At 46.9% G+C, this 21299-nt stretch overlaps 1 protein-coding gene across 1 annotated transcript in view; it reads right to left on the reverse strand.

Moving 5' to 3' along the window:
• Positions 1–16807, reverse strand: part of atp2a3 (ATPase sarcoplasmic/endoplasmic reticulum Ca2+ transporting 3) — a 99199-nt gene extending 82392 nt beyond the window's left edge. The window contains exon 1 of the mRNA XM_083642864.1: positions 16410–16807. Coding sequence (XP_083498990.1) covers positions 16410–16527 — 118 coding nt within the window. The 5' untranslated portion in view covers positions 16528–16807. The remainder of the gene's footprint in view (positions 1–16409) is intronic.
• Positions 16808–21299: the final 4492 nt, after the last annotated feature.

The following is a 21299-nucleotide window of genomic DNA, read 5'->3' on the forward strand; positions in this document are numbered from 1 at the left end:
GTCGCTGGAAAATGTTATTGTCACATCACATCCCTGTGTGTGTGTTTTTTGTTAGCCGGGACAACAGGTAAAGCATTGACACTGGAAAATCTGTCTAACCCTAAGCAATGAAAAGGGAGTAAAAATCCAACCCTAAAATCTAACCCTAACCCAGGGGTGTCCAAAGTTTTTTGAATAGGGGACAGATTAGATAATGTGAAGATACCGGGGGGCCAGCTGCTTCTCGCATCATACTGTGTTATTTAAAAAAAATCACATACAATACAATTGTACTCTAAGGATTTTGTTTGCCATCTGAAAACATTAGTTGCATCTGCGTAATTCCTACGTGGTGCTTGTCTACAAACTGTATGATAGTGCTATAATCGTTAGGTGATCGGGGAAAAAATGCAGAGTGAACTTGCTTGATTAACCAATACTGTGTGGAGGGCCACATATAGTATATTTTGAGAGACAAGACAAGGGCCACTTAAAATCGGCCTGCGGGCCACAATTGGCCCCGGGCCGGACTTTGGACATGCCTCCCCTAACCCTTTGCAAAATGACTGGGTGAAATGTAAACAAGACGGAGACGGTAGTAAACGGGCTACAACTGTCAACGACAGCAGTATTCTTTTCTTCCTCAGTGGAAATCCCGTGTTGCTCCGGCGTGTTTTGAGCCAGCCTGTGGAGAGGGGAGGAGCCAGCCTGTGGAGAGGGGAGGAGCCAGCCTGTGGAGAGGGGAGCTGGAAAGAGGACGGGCGGTGACGTGAGCCCACGGGCCCCTGCCCGCGCTGCACGTGCCACCACCGGAAAGAATCCTTATTTCACAGCAGGAGCGCTGGAGCCGCTCAAACAGCTTCATAATCGAACGTGTTGTTGTTCCACCGCGGCGTGGTTACGAGGGAGCCAGAGCGGATCGGGGGGAATTATTCAAATTTTGCCAACGGGGATGGAAAACTTCTCCCTTTGATCATGTCAGGTTGGAAAAGCCTGTCATTAATTTGTTTTGTATGAATAACGGTTTGCAATACAAACAGCCTATTTAAGAGCACAGAAGCGTCGCCTTCTTTTCCGAAGAGTTGCTATTTGAGTAGGCTGCATGAAATGTCATGCTGAAATTGATTTGATAACGCCTTGGAGCCAGCCTTGCGTATCATCTGGTGGCTATTAGAATCCCAAATGCTTAGACGACAACGTCCTTGGCTTGGGCAGACTCTGACCCTTGTGCAGAAGTCTTCCCGTGGCTGGGCGAGTGATCATCGTCGCCCGTGTAATAATAGTTGATGAGTCATTGTGAATAGGCCTTCAAACTTGCTGTCTGCTGGGTTTTGCAGAGTTGGGGTTGGATACGGTTGAACTGGCCGTGGACTTCTGGCTGCACTCTGCCAGCAGCAGCAGACATGAGGGGGGGAGAGAAGTGGGTCCTGCTGTTTTCCATGCTCCACCAGGCTGACATAAGCCCTTTCCCCCCATTACTGTGCAGTGCAGTGCCTCCCTACTTGTATAATGCTTTTATGGCAGACAGGCTGGCTGCCACTCCAGCGCTGGAGACAAAGATGCGGGCCGACTGGAAGGACGAGACAGACCAAGTGGAGGGGTGTGGTAGGAAGAGAGAGAGTGAGAGAAAAAGAGAGAGTGAGGGAGGGAGGGAGGGAGGGAGGGAAAGGGCTGGAGGTGTCGAACGGGGTTCCCCGGCTTCCCTCTGCCAAGGATTCCCTCACAGTCATCTGGGTTGTGTCAACCCGAGGCCTGCCCAGGCACATTCCTGAGTACTGACTTAACCTCTCTCTCTCCCTCTCTCTCCCTGCACCACCCCCCCCCCCCCCCCCCCCCCCCGGCACCCCCACCACAACCTCCCCGCCTCCTCCCGTCCCAGATCCAGACAATGAATAAAAGAGCCAGCTTGTTTACGCGCAGCGCTGAGCAAGAGGGAGACACTTCCTGGAGACAGTTGCCAACAACAGCGGAGAGTTGGTCTCCGCGTCCAGAGAGTCGGGAAAAAAAGCAGGAAACTCGCCACCTATCCATCAGCTCTGCAAACGATCTGCTGATAGAGGAGATTTCACTGCACACGCACGCACGCACGCACGCACAGACACACACACACACACACACACACACACACACACACACACACAATTCTCTCTCTCTAGTCTGATTGAGTCTATTAACAAATTACAGGCACATTATGAAGGACCCCCAATAAACGTCACATCTGAGTACGGTTAGGCAGTAATAACAAGCTGGAGTTCAGGCCCTCTTGTGTAAACTGCAAATATGAGAAAGTTTTCAGAAGAGTTACCATGGCTACTTGGCTCATGGCGGCTCCTGGAAAAATGGTGTTTCACTAATGTGCCAGTGTCTATCAACATTTACCAAGAATAACTCTTATGCAATCCAGCAGGGCCTCGATGCAGCACGTGCCGCTCCAGGCATCATAACCAGAGACACTTTCAACGTGAACACGCTCACTTCCTGGCCTCCTCAGACTGCTAACACACAGTTGGCTGTGAGGTAGCATCCAGGCAAATGCACTCCAGCAACTAAACAGCCAACAGCCAGGAGCCAGGAAGTTCTTTGTAGTGTTGGGGGGGGGGGGGGGGGAGTCATAGAGCAGGTTCATCTAGGTAGCGAGACCTGTTCTTTTTTTCCTCTTCTTCCCCATTCCCCCCTTTCTCCTTTCAACTGGGTTTCCGGTGTAGAGTAGAGACAGCACAGCAGCTATCGCTAACAGCTAAGCTAACTAACTAGCCAATCAGAAAAGCATGTAAACAGCCGTGTGATTAGTGAGAAAGTCGGTAAAATAAGGAGAGAGCTGCAGAACACATACAGTACCCTTAATCCGGCTTCCCACCTGCAGACATGGCCAAATGTGCCTGTATGGATGCCGGCCCAAACCCGGACGCCCTGGAGACCTGCTGTGACTCAAGGTGCTCTTATACTCGAGCAAAGCTCCGTGGGGTGGGGCCCCGCGAGTCTCCGTGCAGACCTCGCGCTGGGGCAGATGCCATTATACTCAGGAAGTGATCAGCATGTATTGTACAATGGTGAGAACAGCCCGTGAAAGTCGCAATGAAACGCTATTATGTGCAGTACTGAGTGCGCTTTCACTCTCAAACGACCGCACATCAGCACATGAAGGAATCAAATCACCAAACTTGTTTTTACTGAAAGCCGTTTTACTTCTCAGCCCTGATAGCCTACTCGTGCTGCTTTTAATCTCTCTCAATAATGCTCTCAACACAACACATTTACTTGGTGAAATTACTAAAAACGAACAGTTGCAAATCAAAGTTTATAGCCTACCACATGGGTCAAGAAATGTGGCGAAAACACAGCTCAGTGTTCAGGGCTCAGTGGCTTGAAAGCGGCCATGTTTGGAGAGAAGCTGTGCGCTGCTCGCTCTGTTAGAAAAAAATCAGGCACAAGGCGAGCGCCCGACGGAGCTAGCGAATAACCACGCCCAACAAATTTACGTCATTTGACGCGCCCGGCCCTCGCTCCACCCCCGCGCCTTCACGGCAGGGTGAGCATAATTCAGCCTTTAAGGTCCAAGGAGCATGACTCCCTCCACAAACCATGTGAATGTGAAACAGGAGGATAAATGCCATGATGGTAACCCCTACTGACACGCTATACCTGCCTGCGCCCACTCATCCTCCTAATGTATTCTCCTACCGCTAAAGGTCTGAATGCATTAGCCCTATCAAATGTGAATTATAAATGTAGCCCATTCTCCTGCCTAACCTGGTTTTCTCTGCTACACGGGGGAAATCTCTCCAGTCCGACAAGGTCAGGTTTTTTCCTTCATACATAATGTCAATGCATGTCAAGTGGGTGAGTGGCAGCATCTATCTTTAGGTAAAAACCCACCTGTGGGGAAGAATGGGAGCAATGGGACCAGTGGCTCATCACCTCCAGTTTAATGAAACAAGGATAATTGACGTGCAACTAAGTCCGGCATCCTCTCACATTGGATTAAAGTGGAGATATCAACTGTACACTTTACACATGAACAAATATATAAAATAAATATAAATATAAAAGCCATTTAAAATGCTATAACTATTAGGGATGGGAATCAGATTTTATTACCAATGCCATTATCGATTTTGCTTATTGATCCTATTCTTTATCGATTACCGATCCATTTTATGTGTGGGGAGAAAAAGACCTACACAGGTTTTCAGCATCAACGCAGCTGTTTTATTATCTCTTGAGTCTGAACACAGTAGAATGTCTGCCTGACATTTGAACAAATAAATGACAATACAGTATGTGTCAACATATTGCTGGTGTTTCCACCCTCAAAATGTTCATTTTACTAATGTTACAAGAGCCACTGTTGTCATCTTTCTTTGTGAAATGAAGTCAGGCTTTGGACCGTTTCTTCCTCTGCGCTATGACTCCTCACAAGTTTCCAGCAGCGGCGACACAGAGTTTGATGTCATGACGCATGGCTTTTTGCAACTGTCGGATAAACATGCCGGCATCGATAAAAGGAAGTGATACATTTGGAGGCATAGGATTCAGAATAATTGGACAATTTGGAACTGGTTCTAAATGGTTCCGGTTCTCGATTCCATCCCTATAAACTATTCTATGCTTTGTAAAGAGCTTGTGAAGAGTTAACAGGTTTCTATTGGCTGAAAACCCAACATCATTAGGCAAAAGTGTAAAAACAGCTGACACATCAAGGCTCCCAAGCTGGCTTCCGTTTAGTGCGACAAAACCAGGAAAAATGGTTTGATTTTCAATGACAGGCAAAGAATTGCATTGCCATGTGGAGGGAAAAAATAAAAGGACAGTGGTGGAGAGGAGGAGAATACTGGCTGCCATCTTTGATTAATTGACCTATTCCTCACCATGCTGGAGACACAGAGAGAGCAAACACCGTCAAGTGACAACATTGCAACTGACAATGTTCACTGAGCTAGGGAGAGGCAACCTGACAATGTTCACTGAGCTAGGGGAGAGGCAACCTGATAATGATCACTGAGCTAGGGGAGAGGCAACCTGATAATGATCACTGAGCTAGGGGAGAGGCAACCTGATAATGATCACTGAGCTAGGGGAGAGGCAACCTGATAATGATCACTGAGCTAGGGGAGAGGCAACCTGATAATGTTCACTGAGCTAGGGGAGAGGCAACCTGATAATGTTCACTGAGCTAGGGGAGAGGCAACCTGACAATGTTCACTGAGCTAGGGGAGAGGCAACCTGATAATGATCACTGAGCTAGGGGAGAGGCAACCTGATAATGTTCACTGAGCTAGGGGAGAGGCAACCTGACAATGTTCACTGAGCTAGGGGAGAGGCAACCTGATAATGTTCACTGAGCTAGGGGAGAGGCAACCTGACAATGTTCACTGAGCTAGGGAGAGGCAACCTGATAATGATCACTGAGCTAGGGGAGAGAGGCAACCTGATAATGATCACTGAGCTAGGGGAGAGGCAACCTGACAATGTTCACTGAGCTAGGGGAGAGGCAACCTGACAATGTTCATCCTCCATGCTGACAGTTTTGCTTTGAGTGATGGCTGTGAACATCGTTCGTCTAACATAGTTGGACGAGGCGGAGGCACGTGATGTGACTGAACACGATGTAGTGTTTTTTTAAGGGGACAGTTCATGAAGGCACGCATTGGGGAAAGTATTAACCACATGAACATAAATTAATTCAATTAATGAATTAATTGCATTAATTGACATGAGCAAGATTAAGTCGGTTAAATGTCGGTTTCCGATACATTTTCAGACAGTTAATTGTCAGTTGCTACATCCAATCAACCAGTAGCCAATTAGAAAAGCTAAATGCTGTGTAAAACAGTCAGCAGTCCCCCAAAAGACTGAAATATCTGTGTTAACAATGCTATTTATAGGGTTCATTCTAGGTTTAGAACCCAGAGCGACACTTCCATCCAATCAAATGCCTGGTACAGTAAAGCCTTACTGATCCCAACCCCATAGAAACAGAGGTTGTTAAAACTAATGAAATGGCCAAAATTGATGGAAAATCTTTGAAATGGTGGAAGAAGAAAAAAATGAAATGACAGAAATGAGGATGAGAAAGAGTAAGCACACATATGCACACTGTAATGGATACCTATGCCACTGGAAAAGATGCAGTGGCTCTCAAAACCTACACTGCTAAAGAGCGTGGTGCAAGTAAAAAAACAATGTACAGTTAGGACTCAAAATTCTTATGAAATTACCCCCAAAAAACAAAAACAAAATTAAAACATGCCCCCAGGGCAGAAATATGGAGAAAAAGATGGCATTATAATGCACATGCTAAAAAAAAAGAGCTATCTGTGCACATAACACCTGTGGCGTCACTCGGGCTACTGTACTTACTCTAATAATAATAATATACAGTCAATGTGTACACCAGAAAACAACCAGACGTATGATAATTATTGTATTTGTACAATAATTAGCATATTTGTATAATAATTTACCTCCAACAATGATCATTTTGACCCTCTGGTACGATAATTCAACACTGCCCAGAATGCATTTCGACACAGGTGTTATTGCTCGATTTGCGGGTTTTTATGTGCGTGTGCCAGACGCTTCACAAAAACCAGTCTAGATGCAGCTATGTGTGGGGGGAAAACAAAAAACAAAAGAAAATCCTAATTGCTACATAAAAGTCCCACATATTAATGCAAAGTGGTGTCTAACCTGCACCATGCTCTTTAGTCCATACTGTATGAAACCCTTGGCAGCATGACTTAGCCCTGTATACATTTGATTATGAATTCTCTGCAGGGGAGCAAGTCACCAGGAAAGGGCATTTCGATGGTGTCTTCCTCCCCTAATGCGACTTCTGGTTGAAACAGGAATGTAGAGGCGGGAGTGGCGGGACATAACAATATGGGAAGAGGGGATTTGTAAAGTGTTGAAGTTCAAAAATGATTTGCACATTATATTGGAGATGTCCAAAATTCCAGATGCTTCAACCATCAACCCAAAAATTGCTGCAACAACTTATGAGACATGATTGAGCATGGGAATGGTCATCATAAATTCCATCATAATGTTCTAAGCATGCTAAACTTTCAAGATCTAAATACATGACTAACCAAAACACAATGTTTATTCCATGACAAAAAAATGAAGGACTAAATAATATGGCATGATTTAATAACCCGATGCAAGAAGCAGATGGCCCCCAGGTATTTCAACATCATCTAATCTGGCCCCCATTGAAAAAAGTGTGGACACCCCTGGCATATGCTCTGTGTATACACATAACAATACACTCCTTGAAACACAAACACATTTGAGCACAGCTTACTCTACACACACGCACATAAGGGCTTGATGGTGACTGACAACTGCAGAGGTGGGAGGTAGGAATCCAAGACAAGTGACAAGTCAGCACAGGATCAGGGCTTCTCTGAAGGCAGCTGTGCAGGCCAGGCAGACACACACAGCTGGGTAGGCCAGGCAGGCACACACAGACGAGACACACACACACACACACACACACACACGGAAGTGACTCAACAATACCTTATCATTTTTCTCAAACTCTACTCTCTCTTTTCAGCCCACACAAATCAAACATTGTTACAAGAACTTGGCTCTCAATTGAACAACTTCCAGAATAATTGATAGTAAAATGGAAGTAGAAAGGCGCTGGGTGAGGAGTGTATTGTACAGTGCATGAGCGCATGTGGTTTGTAGAGGGAGAGAGGAGGAAATAGCAGAATAACTCTCACATGCTGAATCTAATTTCAAACGTAGACAGAGAGCCTCGCTTTTAAGTTGCAGAACAGGAAGAGAAACACACCGTGTGTGATCCCACGAGAGGAAGTTGTAATTATGACTAGTGGCAACCATGGTGCTGATAGCATTATAGTATTGCGGAATATTCTGAGTTCGGTATGGCCTAATGATCACCGGTAACAACTTGTTTGAGATTGCATCAGCATCAGAAAATCATCCCTCTGAAAGGAAAATAACATTTTAGTTACTCTTATTTCCACTCTTAAGAAACATGCTTGCACTTCTTACAATATGATCAATTATATAGAATTAATAAGCAATCACTGGGCCACTGAGGATATGTTCCAACTAGACACTGACTACGTTTACATTCACACAATATTCCACTATTAAATAACAATATTCTGAATTTGTTAAGGGTCATGTAAACAGCATATTCCAGTAGCATTCTGATTAAGACATGTGGGATATTCCAGTATTATTCGGGTTTTAGGAGCATTCTTTGATCATGTATACAGCACATTCGGAATATACGTCTCAATCAGTGTTTTACCGCAGTTTGCGACGCATCTTGCCTGTTTGCAGTCAGCTGATGTGTACTAGAAGAAACAATATAATCATAATAATCCATCGTCTCTCTGGCAAGCGAAAAGAAAATCCCACATTTTTGATTGGAAGGAGAAGAGAAACATGCCTATTAAACCCAGAGTAATTTAAAGAGAGTGACTCTGGCCTAACAGCCTACTTTTAATATGAAAAACCTTTATAATCAGGTTTTTGGATATGTGCAAATACGCAATGCCAAGTCTCTCTCTCTCTCTCTCTCTCTCTCTCTCTCTCTCTCTCTCTCTCTCTCTCTCTCTCTCTCTCTCTCTCTCTCTCTCTCTCTCTCTCTCTCTCTCTCTCTCTCTCTCTCTCTCTCTCTCTCTCTCTCTCTCTCTCTCTCTCTCTCTCTCTCTCTCTCTCTCTCTCTCTCTCGTCGGGGAGGGCGAGCTACGGCTCCATGTAAACAGGAATATTAGTGGATTATTCATTTAGTCGGAAATATTGACTTTAGCTATAGCTATATAGACCAAAACCGTGTTTTGCCCCTGACTGGAAAGATGTTTAATCCCGTTACAAAATTGGGCATTTTAACATGGGGGGAATGTCTACCGCCCCCGATAGTGGCCATTCAAGGAACTACAGCTTTTCAATTCACTTCCGCGTCATCAGAGGAAAGCCGGGGGGGTTGGCCACTGGTATTTACTCAATACTCAGAATGGACAATGCAGAAATCATCTGTATTCTCTGATAGACATTTCATAACGATGGTGAGATAACATGCATTGGTAGGTTGTCTAACTTGCACAATGGTGAAAGCATCAAGCTACATTACTGAACGGCAGATTTGGAAAGGTCTCCAGTGAGGAGCAGCAATGGATTATGATTAATTTCATAATCTTTGATTAATGAGATCTCTTAATTCTGGAAAATCTTACAAATAGCTTTGAAGGTGCGGTTTGTATGATTTGTTTCAAGCACCAACATCTCTTATATAAGTTATATAAGAAGATAAATCAATAAATGAAGTATGTGAAAATGAATCTGTGAAGAAGAGCCCATAAAGATGCACAATTGATTGCACTATTGTTGACAAAATATACAATTGTAAGTCGCTCTGGATAAAAGATTCTGCTAAATTAATGTAATAATGAACATAATACATAAAAAATAAAGATCCTCAATAGGAATCTAGCAACAATGTGTCAATATGCCCACTCAAACTCTGTACTGAGGCTTTCTAAACCCAAACTCTGTACTGAGGCTTTCTAAACACAAACTCTGTACTAAGGCTTCAAAACCCAAACTCTGTACTGAGGCTTTCTAAACCCAAACTCTGTACTGAGGCTTTCTAAACCCAAACTCTGTACTGAGGCTTTCTAAACCCAAACTCTGTACTGAGGCTTTCTAAACACAAACTCTGTAATGAGGCTTTCTAAACCCAAACTCTGTACTGAGGCTTTCTAAACCCAAACTCTGTACTGAGGCTTTCTAAACCCAAACTCTGTACTGAGGCTTTCTAAACCCAAACTCTGTACTGAGGCTTTCTAAACACAAACTCTGTACTGAGGCTATCTAAACCCAAACTCTGTACTGAGGCTTTCTAAACCCAAACTCTGTACTGAGGCTTTCTAAATCCAAACTCTGTACTGAGGCTTTCTAAACCCAAGCTCTGTACTGAGGCTTTCTAAACCCAAACTCTGTACTGAGGCTATCTAAACCAAAACTCTGTACTGAGGCTTTCTAAACCAAAACTCTGTACTGAGGCTTTCTAAACCCAAACTCTGTACTGAGGCTTTCTAAACCCAAACTCTGTACTGAGGCTTTCTAAACCCAAACTCTGTACTGAGGCTTTCTAAACCCAAACTCTGTACTGAGGCTATCTAAACCAAAACTCTGTACTGAGGCTTTCTAAACCAAAACTCTGTACTGAGGCTTTCTAAACCAAAACTCTGTACTGAGGCTTTCTAAACCCAAACTCTGTACTGAGGCTTTCTAAACCAAAACTCTGTACTGAGGCTTTCTAAACCAAAACTCTGTACTGAAGCTTTCTAACCCAAAACTCTGTACTGAGGCTTTCTAAACCCAAACTCGGTACTGAGGCTTTCTAAACCCAAACTCTGTACTGAGGCTTTCTAAACACAAACTCTGTACTGAGGCTTTCTAAACCAAAACTCTGTACTGAGGCTTTCTAAACACAAACTCTGTACTGAGGCTTTCTAAACCAAAACTCTGTACTGAGGCTTTCTAAACCCAAACTCTGTACTGAGGCTTTCTAAACCCAAACTCTGTACTGAGGCTTTCTAAACCCAAACTCTGTACTGAGGCTTTCTAAACCAAAACTCTGTACTGAAGCTTTCTAACCCAAAACTCTGTACTGAGGCTTTCTAAACCCAAACTCGGTACTGAGGCTTTCTAAACCCAAACTCTGTACTGAGGCTTTCTAAACACAAACTCTGTACTGAGGCTTTCTAAACACAAACTCTGTACTGAGGCTTTCTAAACACAAACTCTGTACTAGGGATGTCAATTTTCGGTTAATTTCACTTTCGATTAACCGACGCTAATAATCGATTAACCTATCGGTTAATTCATAATTTTTTAATATAAATTTTTTTTTTTTTTTTTTTTTTTTTTTTGTCTATTCACTCAATGAACTCATGCCCAAACAAGGCGTGTCTATTTAGATGCTGAAATGTTAATGCTTTTTGTGTTAGAATTTCTAACACAAAAAGCATTAACAAGCATTAACAAAAAGCATCAACATTTCAACACAAATTCTTTTTGTGTTAGAATTTGTAACACAAAAAGCATTAACATTTCAGCATCTAAATAGACACGCCTTGTTTGGGCATGAGCTCATTGAGTAAATAGACCAAAAAAAAAAAAAAAAAAAAAAAAAAAAAAAAAAAAAATAATATTAACTGATAGACCGACAGCAATAACCGAACAACGACGTTAGCGACGGTTAATCGATTAACGGTTAACCGTTGACATCCCTACTCTGTACTGAGGCTTTCTAAACACAAACTCTGTACTGAGGCTTTCTAAACACAAACTCTGTACTGAGGCTTTCTAAACCCAAACTCTGTACTGAGGCTTTCTAAACACAAACTCTGTACTGAGGCTTTCTAAACACAAACTCTGTACTGAGGCTTTCTCAACACAAACTCTATACTGAGGCTTTCTAAACACAAACTCTGTACTGAGGCTTTCTAAACACAAACTCTGTACTGAGGCTTTCTAAACCAAAACTCTGTACTGAGGCTTTCTAAACCCAAACTCTGTACTGAGGCTTTCTCAACACAAACTCTGTACTGAGGCTTTCTAAACCCAAACTCTGTACTGAGGCTTTCTAAACCAAAACTCTGTACTGAGGCTTTCTAAACACAAACTCTGTACTGAGGCTTTCTAAACACAAACTCTGTACTGAGGCTTTCTAAACACAAACTCTGTACTGAGGCCTTCTAAACACAAACTCTGTACTGAGGCTATCTAAACACAAACTCTGTACTGAGGCTTTCTAAACCAAAACTCTGTACTGAGGCTTTCTCAACACAAACTCTGTACTGAGGCTTTGTAAACAAGGACAGAGTGCGCCTTCAATCGGGATTGTGAGAGTACAGGACACTCACACGGATACTCACGAAGCAGCACAGACATTCTTTCTGCACCCACACACAGAGCACAGGGAGCCTGCCACTTCCTTTACTACACACTTTGTGATTGCACCAGCTCAGTGAAAGTCATCAAGACATCCGTGCAAAATCACATGAATCACACTGCTTTTAAGCCGTATAGCACCTTTCATACATAAAATACAATTTAAAGTGCTTAACAGTAAGAATAAGTAACAGTAAGTTTATGATCATGACAGGGGCAGTGGTGGCCCAATGGTTAGAGAAGCGAGCTTGTGACTGGAAGGCCGGTGGTTCAATCCCCGGGACCGGCAGGATAAATCTGGGTGGGCAAAGTGAAAAAGCAGCGCTTGCGCATCCCTCATTACCACCACTGAGGTGCCCTTGAGCAAGGCCCCTAACCCCAACTGCTCCAGTGGAGCTGCTCAGTGGCCAACAGATCAGACTGTGGTTGTACTGGTCAGCTTCCAGGTATGAATGTGTGTAAATGTGAACAGGGCGCTCCTGAAAAAGAGAGCATTGCTCTCATTGAGACTCACCCTGTATAAATAACGATTAAAAAATAAACATTACTGGGAAACCGCATGGAAACCCTCAGCTTTTAACACGTTCACTGCCATTGGCGAGTCAACTCGTCAAGCAGAAACCAACGGTTGACTGCCAATGACGACTCAACTCGTCAAAAAAAATATATATATATAAAATAAATAATAAATAAATATGGGAGCCACCGAACGTGTACAACCCATTCCACCGACCCACTAAGTGGCGACAGTGCTCTCCAGACTAGAAAAAGCCGAGCCAAAACTGCAGGGGAACGCGCGAGGAAACCATTCTCATACTGTAAAATGGATTGGCGAAAACGCTTTCGCTTTCGCGCATTATCGCGCTGGGAGCTGGCGGTGGGGGATTGCAAATTTGCATAATAGATTATGCGTGCAACACACTTTGAAACAACGGCAGAAAGCCCACAATCGCACGCAGCTTCATTCCAGCTGAGCTCACAACCGAAACGAACGAGCCCCATGCAGACTCGCCCAAAGAGCAGCCGCCAGCAGCCAAGCAGCACAGACAGGCAGAGCCTCGCTTGTGACAAACGCTGCAAAGCCACCAGAGACACACCCACGGAGGGAGGAGTTTGAAGGAGAGGGGGGTTTCCTGCTGCTATGGAGGAAATTACTGTTCAAAACTATTGTTTAGATGTCTGACGTCTTACGCCAAAAATAAATGGTTATCTCAGCTTAAATTTTCAGACGCTGAAACCATGCTGTATTCTACTGCTAATGCCTACATAACTACTAACTCTACAAACTAACTCTTTTAGACAGAGAAAGCACACATTCTATTAGTTCTTTTGAGATAATTTGTGTTCACAAAATCTTAGCAGAAAAGAATCCTCGGCTCTTGAAAGATGAGCCAGAATCCTCAAAAAAAACCTTTGGCAGAAGCTACCTACAGTATTGAAAAAACGGCTGGCAGTGAATGTGTTAACACATGTTGCCACGATTATTGATAACAGCCCATAACCATGTAGTAGAAATGATCTATACGCACATCAACTGGGGGGGCTAGGTTAGATGCAGTACATGGTTATCCATGAGCCCGCACACCAAGGTATAGTTAGACTTCTTTATTAATGCCTCAACGTTTTGATCCGAGGTGGATCTTCGTCTGGTCATTTTTGACCAGGAATCTGACCTCGGAGCCAATGTTCCACTACATTTTCACGTATCTACTGTATAGGGCGAATGAGGCAAGACAGACTCTCATTATCTTTTAATAAAGATTTCCCCCCGTCGTGGAGACATCTAAGTTGAAACCCAGAAAAGAACCACCATGTTTCTGGAAGCCATACGCAGTACTAGCTGCCCACCCTCTCTTCCCCTCCACTCTCCAGACTAGAGGGTGACACGGGAGTGGTTTTTCACTCCCATCCCATCCCACTCCAGTGTTTCCCCTCCAATTGTACAGGCCTGCCAGGCCAACGACGCCCCCGCCAGGCCTGATTTTTTTTTTTACTAATTTCGGTCGCCAGCGAGGGTCCCCCCTGTCGTCGGTTTAGGTTTTGAAGGCCCTCCAGGCCTGAAATAAATTATAGGGGAAACACTGAAACACTGCAGTCCCACAAAAATATTCCCATCCCGTCCCGTCCCAATCCCAGGGCCGGGGTAAAAAAATTTAAATCCTGTCCAGTCCCACTCCTCCCGTCCCGCTCCCATTTTTATATTTCTTTCTTTTATGTTTTAGTCTCTAGGCAATGCAATGATTTTGATTTAATGTTCTCCCTATCCTTTTTAGATTACTTTGTGTTCTACTGCAGTTTGCAGTGTGGTAATTCACACCATTTGGCCATATTTACATATAAAAACTGATTGTATTGTTGTTGTCATGATTTCCGCTCCCGCCCACTCCCATTGACTTTTTCCCCCGTCCCAATCCTGTGATTAATCGTGAATTTACTCCCAATCCTGTGGGAATCGCACGGGAAAATGTCAGCCTCTACTCTGGACCCTCACCACATCTGCTCCCATTGGTTAAACTCCCTCCTCCGTCCAGAGCCCCAGAGGCAGGCAGAGTGTGTAATTGCACCGCCCCCCCCCCCCCCATCCCCCAGTCCCATGGAGGAGTGTTGTGTCTGGGAGCAGCGTGTCACATCATCCCCTGGAATGCTGGTGCCTCCTCCTGTGGTCGCCTGGGAGTTCCTGTATAAAGGTGGTGAAATTACAGTGGATGGATGATGTCGCTCCGACCTTCTGTTTAGCCTATCGTGTCCAGACTGTGACGAACACTGAACCTCTGTTGACCCGGTCGAGACCACGGAGGAGGGGAGATCATATTTGTGGACAATGTTGATCTAATAACGCTGCCAGGAACCCGGCTAACCGTGCCTCCAAGTGAAACACTACAGTGGAGGCGCGTCGGAGAGAGCAGGGGTGATCACGCCTCCCGCAAACACATGCTGCTGGCTGGCAAACAGCAAGACTGAGTCCTTGCAGTAGACTACAAAGTCTGTGGTTTCTGAGGAGGAAGGGGGCAGGGGGAGCCATTCTGCAGCCATACATCACTCAGCACAGCAGCAATGACATGTACTAAAATAGTCAACAAACAGCAGACGTCTTAAGGTTTTATTTCTCTTTTTGGCCCACGGAGGAGCAGCTACAACGGATAACCCTCCAATCAGCCCCCCCCCCCCCCCCCCACCCCCGAAAAAGGAAAGGGTATTCCCTCCCCGCGACATTTATCTGTGTGCGCTCACACAGGCAGGAAGTTCACCGCTAAGAGCGAAAGAGATGCTATCTGTGGCAAGACGTTGCTTTTTCCATGAAGTCATCACAAGCCCCTGGGTAGAGTGGCTGCTCCGCAACAAAAGGGCTACTGTTTGACTGGCACAATATGCCGCGCTCTGCTCCACAGCTTGGCCACACATGCAAATGACAGGCCAGGAGGGAAAGGTGGTGATGTCAGGTCCAAGTTCAACACAGAGTATTCATCAAACAAATGAAATGAAAAGATGGGCAGGACTTAGCAGGGCCCTGCAGTCTGTATTGGATGTATGTGATGTGTATGGTATGTGCAAAGGGCTATATAAATAATAAGCTTGTCACAGAATATATTATAACATGTTGAGCCACAGACGTTATGTGGCTCAACATGATATAGGCTAATCCACGACATGGCTACATTTCAGCCAATACAACACACTAAATGATAGCAATGCAAGAGCTGTGCATTGAGCCACACTTTAGTGTTGCTGGTTTGACAGCAGAGGACTGATTGTAACAGAATGATCAAATTGTGTGTGTGTTTTGTATCACTGTAAATACACTTCCCTTAGATCATGTAATTTGAACTGAGAAGTATTTGTCCATTGCAGAGCACAACTGTTGCATGTGAAAACAGGTTGTTCAAGTTCTTTCTCTCCGTGTTTTTTTATATTCTTCTTCCACTAGACTACAGTAGGCTATATCCTGCACTGCACTTCCTGATCCCCACATGACAGCCAGCCAGGCAGGGATGGCCGTGCATGTTATGCCTGTCTTCAGATGCAGTGCAGCACATGAGGCTCCACTAGTAGAAATATAGTCTCTGGGAATTCAGATTTCAGAAGTCGAATTGCATATTATCAAGTGACTGCCTTCCAAAGCAGTGTTTACATGACAGAGAGCAGAAATACGAGCTAAGAGAGGGCATAAAAGTCATTCACCATCAATTATTCCTATTAGTTGATAGTTGATTAATTTGTAGGCTAGCCTATTGGTCTCTCTGCATCTTTAACCAGTGTGAAGTGCGCTGAATGATTTCACCACAGACTATGCATCATCTTGTTGCAAGACATTTCCACTGACTGTGCGGCAGAGGGAATGTGATTGTTTTGTCAACGCACTATTTGCGATAGCTCAAAAGATAAGGAAACTATAAATGATGCTTCTTTTCCCTGGCATCGATGTGTGCGCATCGGCTTTAACCTGAAATTGAAGCAGTAGAGATGATCAAAACAGCACTACTCACCGTTCGGTCCATATTTCTCGAAATTGCTTCTCACTTGCTCCAGCGTAAGCCCGGTGTTTTCGTTCACACTGAAGTTGCCTAGAACTTCAGTCGCCGATTTAGTGTGCGCATTCTCCATCTTGGCGGACTGGGCTTAATAGATGATCAGATCGAAATGCATGTAGTTGTGAGGAACATCAATTCAAGTGTAGGGCAATGGGGTGGTGTGTCGGCGGGGGGGTAAACAGCAGTAATTTCCACCGAAGGACGTTCAGGTCAGACGGCTGGGCTGGGGCGAGGTGGGGCTGGTTTGTTACCTGTCCCCCCGACGCTAAACCTCCGGGCGGGTCCGTGTGAGAGGCAGACACGCTGCTGTGGCTCGGCTCAGCTCGGCTCGGTAGGTCCGGTAGGTCAGACTGAATTACTCCACAAGCTCCATCTGAAGGTGTGCTCGTGCTCACTGCGCTGTGGCGGTGCGCGAGGACCGCCTCCCTGTTGCTGACCACGCCCCCCTGCGCTCCTATTGGTTGCGCTTACCTGAGCGACCACAGGCTTCCGCTCCCCACATCCTCATCATGCCTTTTCATGGCACATTTCCCCCCTCTCTCTCTTCCAGTGAAGTGGTAAACTCGGATAGATTGTAGTTATGATGTAATGTGGTGCTAGCTATATTGCTCCCTGTGGGGAACTTCTCTCTTTGCTTGCAGCTGAGCTAGCATGGATTGTGGATCAGATGTAGCAGGGGATGTAGCATGGGATCATTGAGATATAATATGAATGGAGGGAGTGTCCCTATCTCCTCCCTGTATGTTCTTTTGAAGCCAAAATCCGGCCAGATCACTGAACCAGAGTCTGCGCAGTAGCGCCCTTGATTGAGAACCTGTGAGAGCTCCACGCCCCTCTGAACTTTCTTATGTAGAGCTGCTGTTTCTAGAATGCGCACAGTGCGTTGTGTATTTATATACAGTCTAGCTCTGTAAATATTACACTTTAAGTTGTAATATTTTTTGTCTCGCCAAAAGTAACCAGGAAGAGTCCCACTATGAGATCAGTTTATCAAAATGACGCCTGTACGAAAATCTGATTTTGGTTGTCGGAGATTTTAGACCTCCGGGCTGCTGACTGCTGCTGAGTGCTCTCAGCCCGGGCCGGAAGTGGAGGCAGGCCACTCACTCACCTTTAGCCTCACTGGGGGGGATTGCTGTGTTGACTAAGCTAGCCTAATGTTTCCGTGGCATTTTGATTAATTTTATGATTACATTTCTTTTGGCGCAAATGTTGGTTTAACATATTGTAGCGAATCAGGTAATGACGTGTATTGTGGGGTCTCTGTGTTAACTAGGAACTAATGTGGGTGGGTGTGTTCCTAGGGGGAAGGGGGATGTATGGGACCAGCGGCCGCGTGCCGGATGTCAGGTCTAGCCATGCGAGTGAGCTGACCGGTTGTTGTGGGTAGAGCTAGCTGTGAAGCTAGCTGCTAGGAGCTAAATGAGCCTGTGAATAAAGAACCTGTACCAACTACAACTCTCCGGTTCCTTGGCGTATTAGAGATACGCTACATTGGTGTCAGCAAGTGAAGCGGTAACGCCTCTGATTCGGCCGGGAGAGGAGAGAGTGAGGAGGAACGACGGAGAAAGTTGGAGCCGACAGCTTTGGGCGCGAGCGAATAAAGTGCGGAATGGAGCAGCTAAAGATGAAGAGGGAGATGGAAGAGGCTGAAGCCTCGGTGTTTCCGGAGAATAGGGGGGATACAGACGGATGAAAGAGGAACACAGACGGATGAGGGAGAACCTCGGGCGGGAGGAGAGCGAAGCCGAGCCGGGCCCCGCTGGCAGACAGGCGGGGAGTGACGAGGCTGAAGCACGGCACGCGACAGCGGGGGATGGCGCCCGCAGAACCAGGAAGGACGTGCTCGTGCCGAAATACAACGGTAAAGGCGAGTGGGAGGCATACTGCAAGCAGTTTGAGGAGGCTGCAGAATGGAATGGCTGGACGAGAAGGGAGAGAGCCAGCCATCTCGTGATGTCCCTCGAGGGCGAGGCTACGGCGTGCGTGTCGGCAATAGCTGATACAAAGGACTTGGATGTGGTGGTGGGGGCCCTGCGGAGACGCTTCGGCCGGTGTGAAGAGCAGGCCATCGTAGCCGCGGAACTGTGTAACAGACGCAGACGGCAGGGTGAGTCGCTGCGTGCACTGGCAACGGACATTGAGACTCTCAGCCGGCGCGCATACAGCCAGCTACCGACGGAGGCGCTGGATGGGTTAGCCCTAAGCTACTTTGTCCAGGCCATCGAGCCACGGAGTCTAAGCCAGAAGGTAACGCTGGGACATCCGAAAACACTGGGAGCAGCGCTGGAGTTGGCGCTGGAGATAGAGACAGTAGAAGGCTGGGACAAGAGCAGCGGCATAATGGAGGCCGCCCCAGTGGTGAGAATGGCAGCGGAGAGCCAGCTACAAGAAGAGCCAGCGTGGAAGACGGCCTTGGCAGAGCAAGGCAACATGGTGAAAGAGCTAGCTGAGGCGGTGCGCCAGTTAAAAGAACAACTGCTCCGAAGCGCGCCCCTGCAGCCCACCCCACGAGACAATACCGGGGCCAGGGGGCCCGGGGCCATGCGCTGCTGGACCTGTGGACGCCCCGGGCATCGGGCCAGAGAGTGCCGCGGAGGAGCGTGGAACCAGGGAAACGGCACGGGGCCCGTCTAAGAGGGGCGAGACGGGCCCCCTACGTCAGATTCCCTATGGCCACGTCACCGTTGGAGGGGGCCCAGCGGTAATAATAATAATAATAATAGATGGGACTTATATAGCGCTTTTCCAGGGCTCAAAGACGCTTTACAGTAGGCTAAACAAAACTAAACACTGGGGGGGGGGGCGGGGGGAGACGTTAGTGAACATATAACGACAGAGATTACACTAAACACTGAGTACTATGTGGGGGGGGGGGGGCGATAGTGGTGGGACAAGACAGTAGACAGAGACAGCACACAAGCAAGGATGGGGGGAAGGAGCAGAGGGACTAAGAGAAGGCGGTGGAAAAGAGATGGGTTTTGAGGCGGGAGTGGAAGACTGTGAGGGACTCTGATGTTCTGATTTATTGGGGGAGGGCGTTCCAGAGTCTGGGAGCTGCCCGAGAGAAAGCTCTGTCCCCAAAGCTGCGGAGTTTGGACTTGGGGGTGGAAAGGAGGTCGGCTGAGGAGGATCTGAGGGACCGGGAGGGTTGGTAGGGGGAGAGGAGGTCTGTGAGGTAAGGGGGGGCCAGTTTATGAAGGGCTTTGTAGGTGATGACCAGGATTTTGTAGTTGATGCGGTAGGGGATGGGAAGCCAGTGGAGTTCTTTGAGGACAGGGGTGATGTGGTGCCAGGATTTGGTGTGGGTGAGAAGTCGAGCTGCTGCATTCTGAACCAGTTGGAGTCTGTTGATGAGGGTGGAGTTGATGCCGTGAAGGAGTGAGTTGCAGTAGTCCAGGCGGGAGGAGATGAAGGCGTGAATGAGAGTTTCAGCAGTGGAGTGTGAGAGGGAGGGGCGAATTTTGGCAATGTTACGGAGGTGGTAGAAGGAGGATTTGACAATTTGACGGATGTGGGGTTCAAGGGAAAGGGTGGGGTCGATGATGACACCAAGATTGCGTGCCTGGGAGGAAGGGGAAACAGTGGTGTTGTCGATGGTGAGGGTGGGGTTGTTGGTTTTGGAGAGAGTGGACTTGGAGCCGATGAGGAGAAGTTCTGTTTTATTACTGTTGAGTTGTAGAAAGTTTTCTTGCATCCAGGATTTAATGGCAGACAGGCAGGAGTTGATGTGGGAGAGGGGTGGGTTGTGGGGGGAGGTGGTGCTGAGGTAGATCTGAGTGTCGTCGGCATAACAGTGGAAGTCCAGGTTGAAGTGACGGAGGATCTGACCGAGGGGGAGGATGTAAGTGATGAACAGAAATGGACCGAGTACAGAACCTTGGGGGACACCGTGTGAAACTATAGAGGGAGCAGAGGAGTGGTTGTGTAGGGAAATTAACTGAGAACGGTTGGAGAGGTAGGAGTGAATCCACCTGAGTGCAGTACCTTCGATACCGAGATCTTCCAATCTGGAGAGCAGGATGTTATGGTTCACGGTATCGAAGGCTGCACTCAGGTCGAGGAGGATGAGGATGGTGAGGGATCCGGAGTCGGCAGAGGTGAGGAGGTCGTTGAAGACTTTAAGGAGTGCTGTTTCAGTGCTGTGGAGGGGGCGGAAACCAGATTGGAGGGGTTCGAATAGGTCATTGGAGTGCAGGTGGTGTTGAAGTTGGGTGGCTACTATGCGTTCCAGGGTTTTTGAGAGGAAGGGGAGGTTGGAGATAGGCCGGTAGTGATTGAGGCAGGATGGGTCAAGACCAGGTTTCTTCAGGATGGGAGTGACAGCAGCAGTTTTGACGGGGAGGTACAGACGGGGAGGTGGGGCGTCGCCTTCCCCCGAAGCAGACGACATCGCCGGCGCTGTCAACATGCAGAACGGGCCGCACACGATGAACGGCTGCCATGTTCAGGTCCGCCTGCAAGGGAAGCCCTGTGTCGCCCTGGTGGACACGGGGTGTACGGCAACGCTGGTGAACTACAACATGATGCCAGAGGGAGCGCTTCTGGAGCAGCCAGCGGACCGGCTGCTGAGGACAGTATCCGGTGAGTTGATGCCGATGAGGGGAAGGGGTCCGTGATGATAACTGTGGGGGGACAGACAGTGAACTTTCCGGTATGGGTAGTAGAGATGGCGGGGCCCTGTATCTTGGGGGAGGACTACTTGACGCTAAACCAATGCACAGTAGACCTAGGGAAGAGCACACTGACGTTCGCAGGGGGGCCAGTAGTCCAGATGGGTCACCCTCCCACCGCTCCAGGGGAGCAACCAAACGTCAATAACATCACTGTATACCGCGTCACAGT

This window comes from Poromitra crassiceps, assembly GCF_964638095.1.
Source record: "Poromitra crassiceps genome assembly, chromosome: 1".
Lineage (NCBI taxonomy): Eukaryota > Metazoa > Chordata > Actinopteri > Beryciformes > Melamphaidae > Poromitra > Poromitra crassiceps.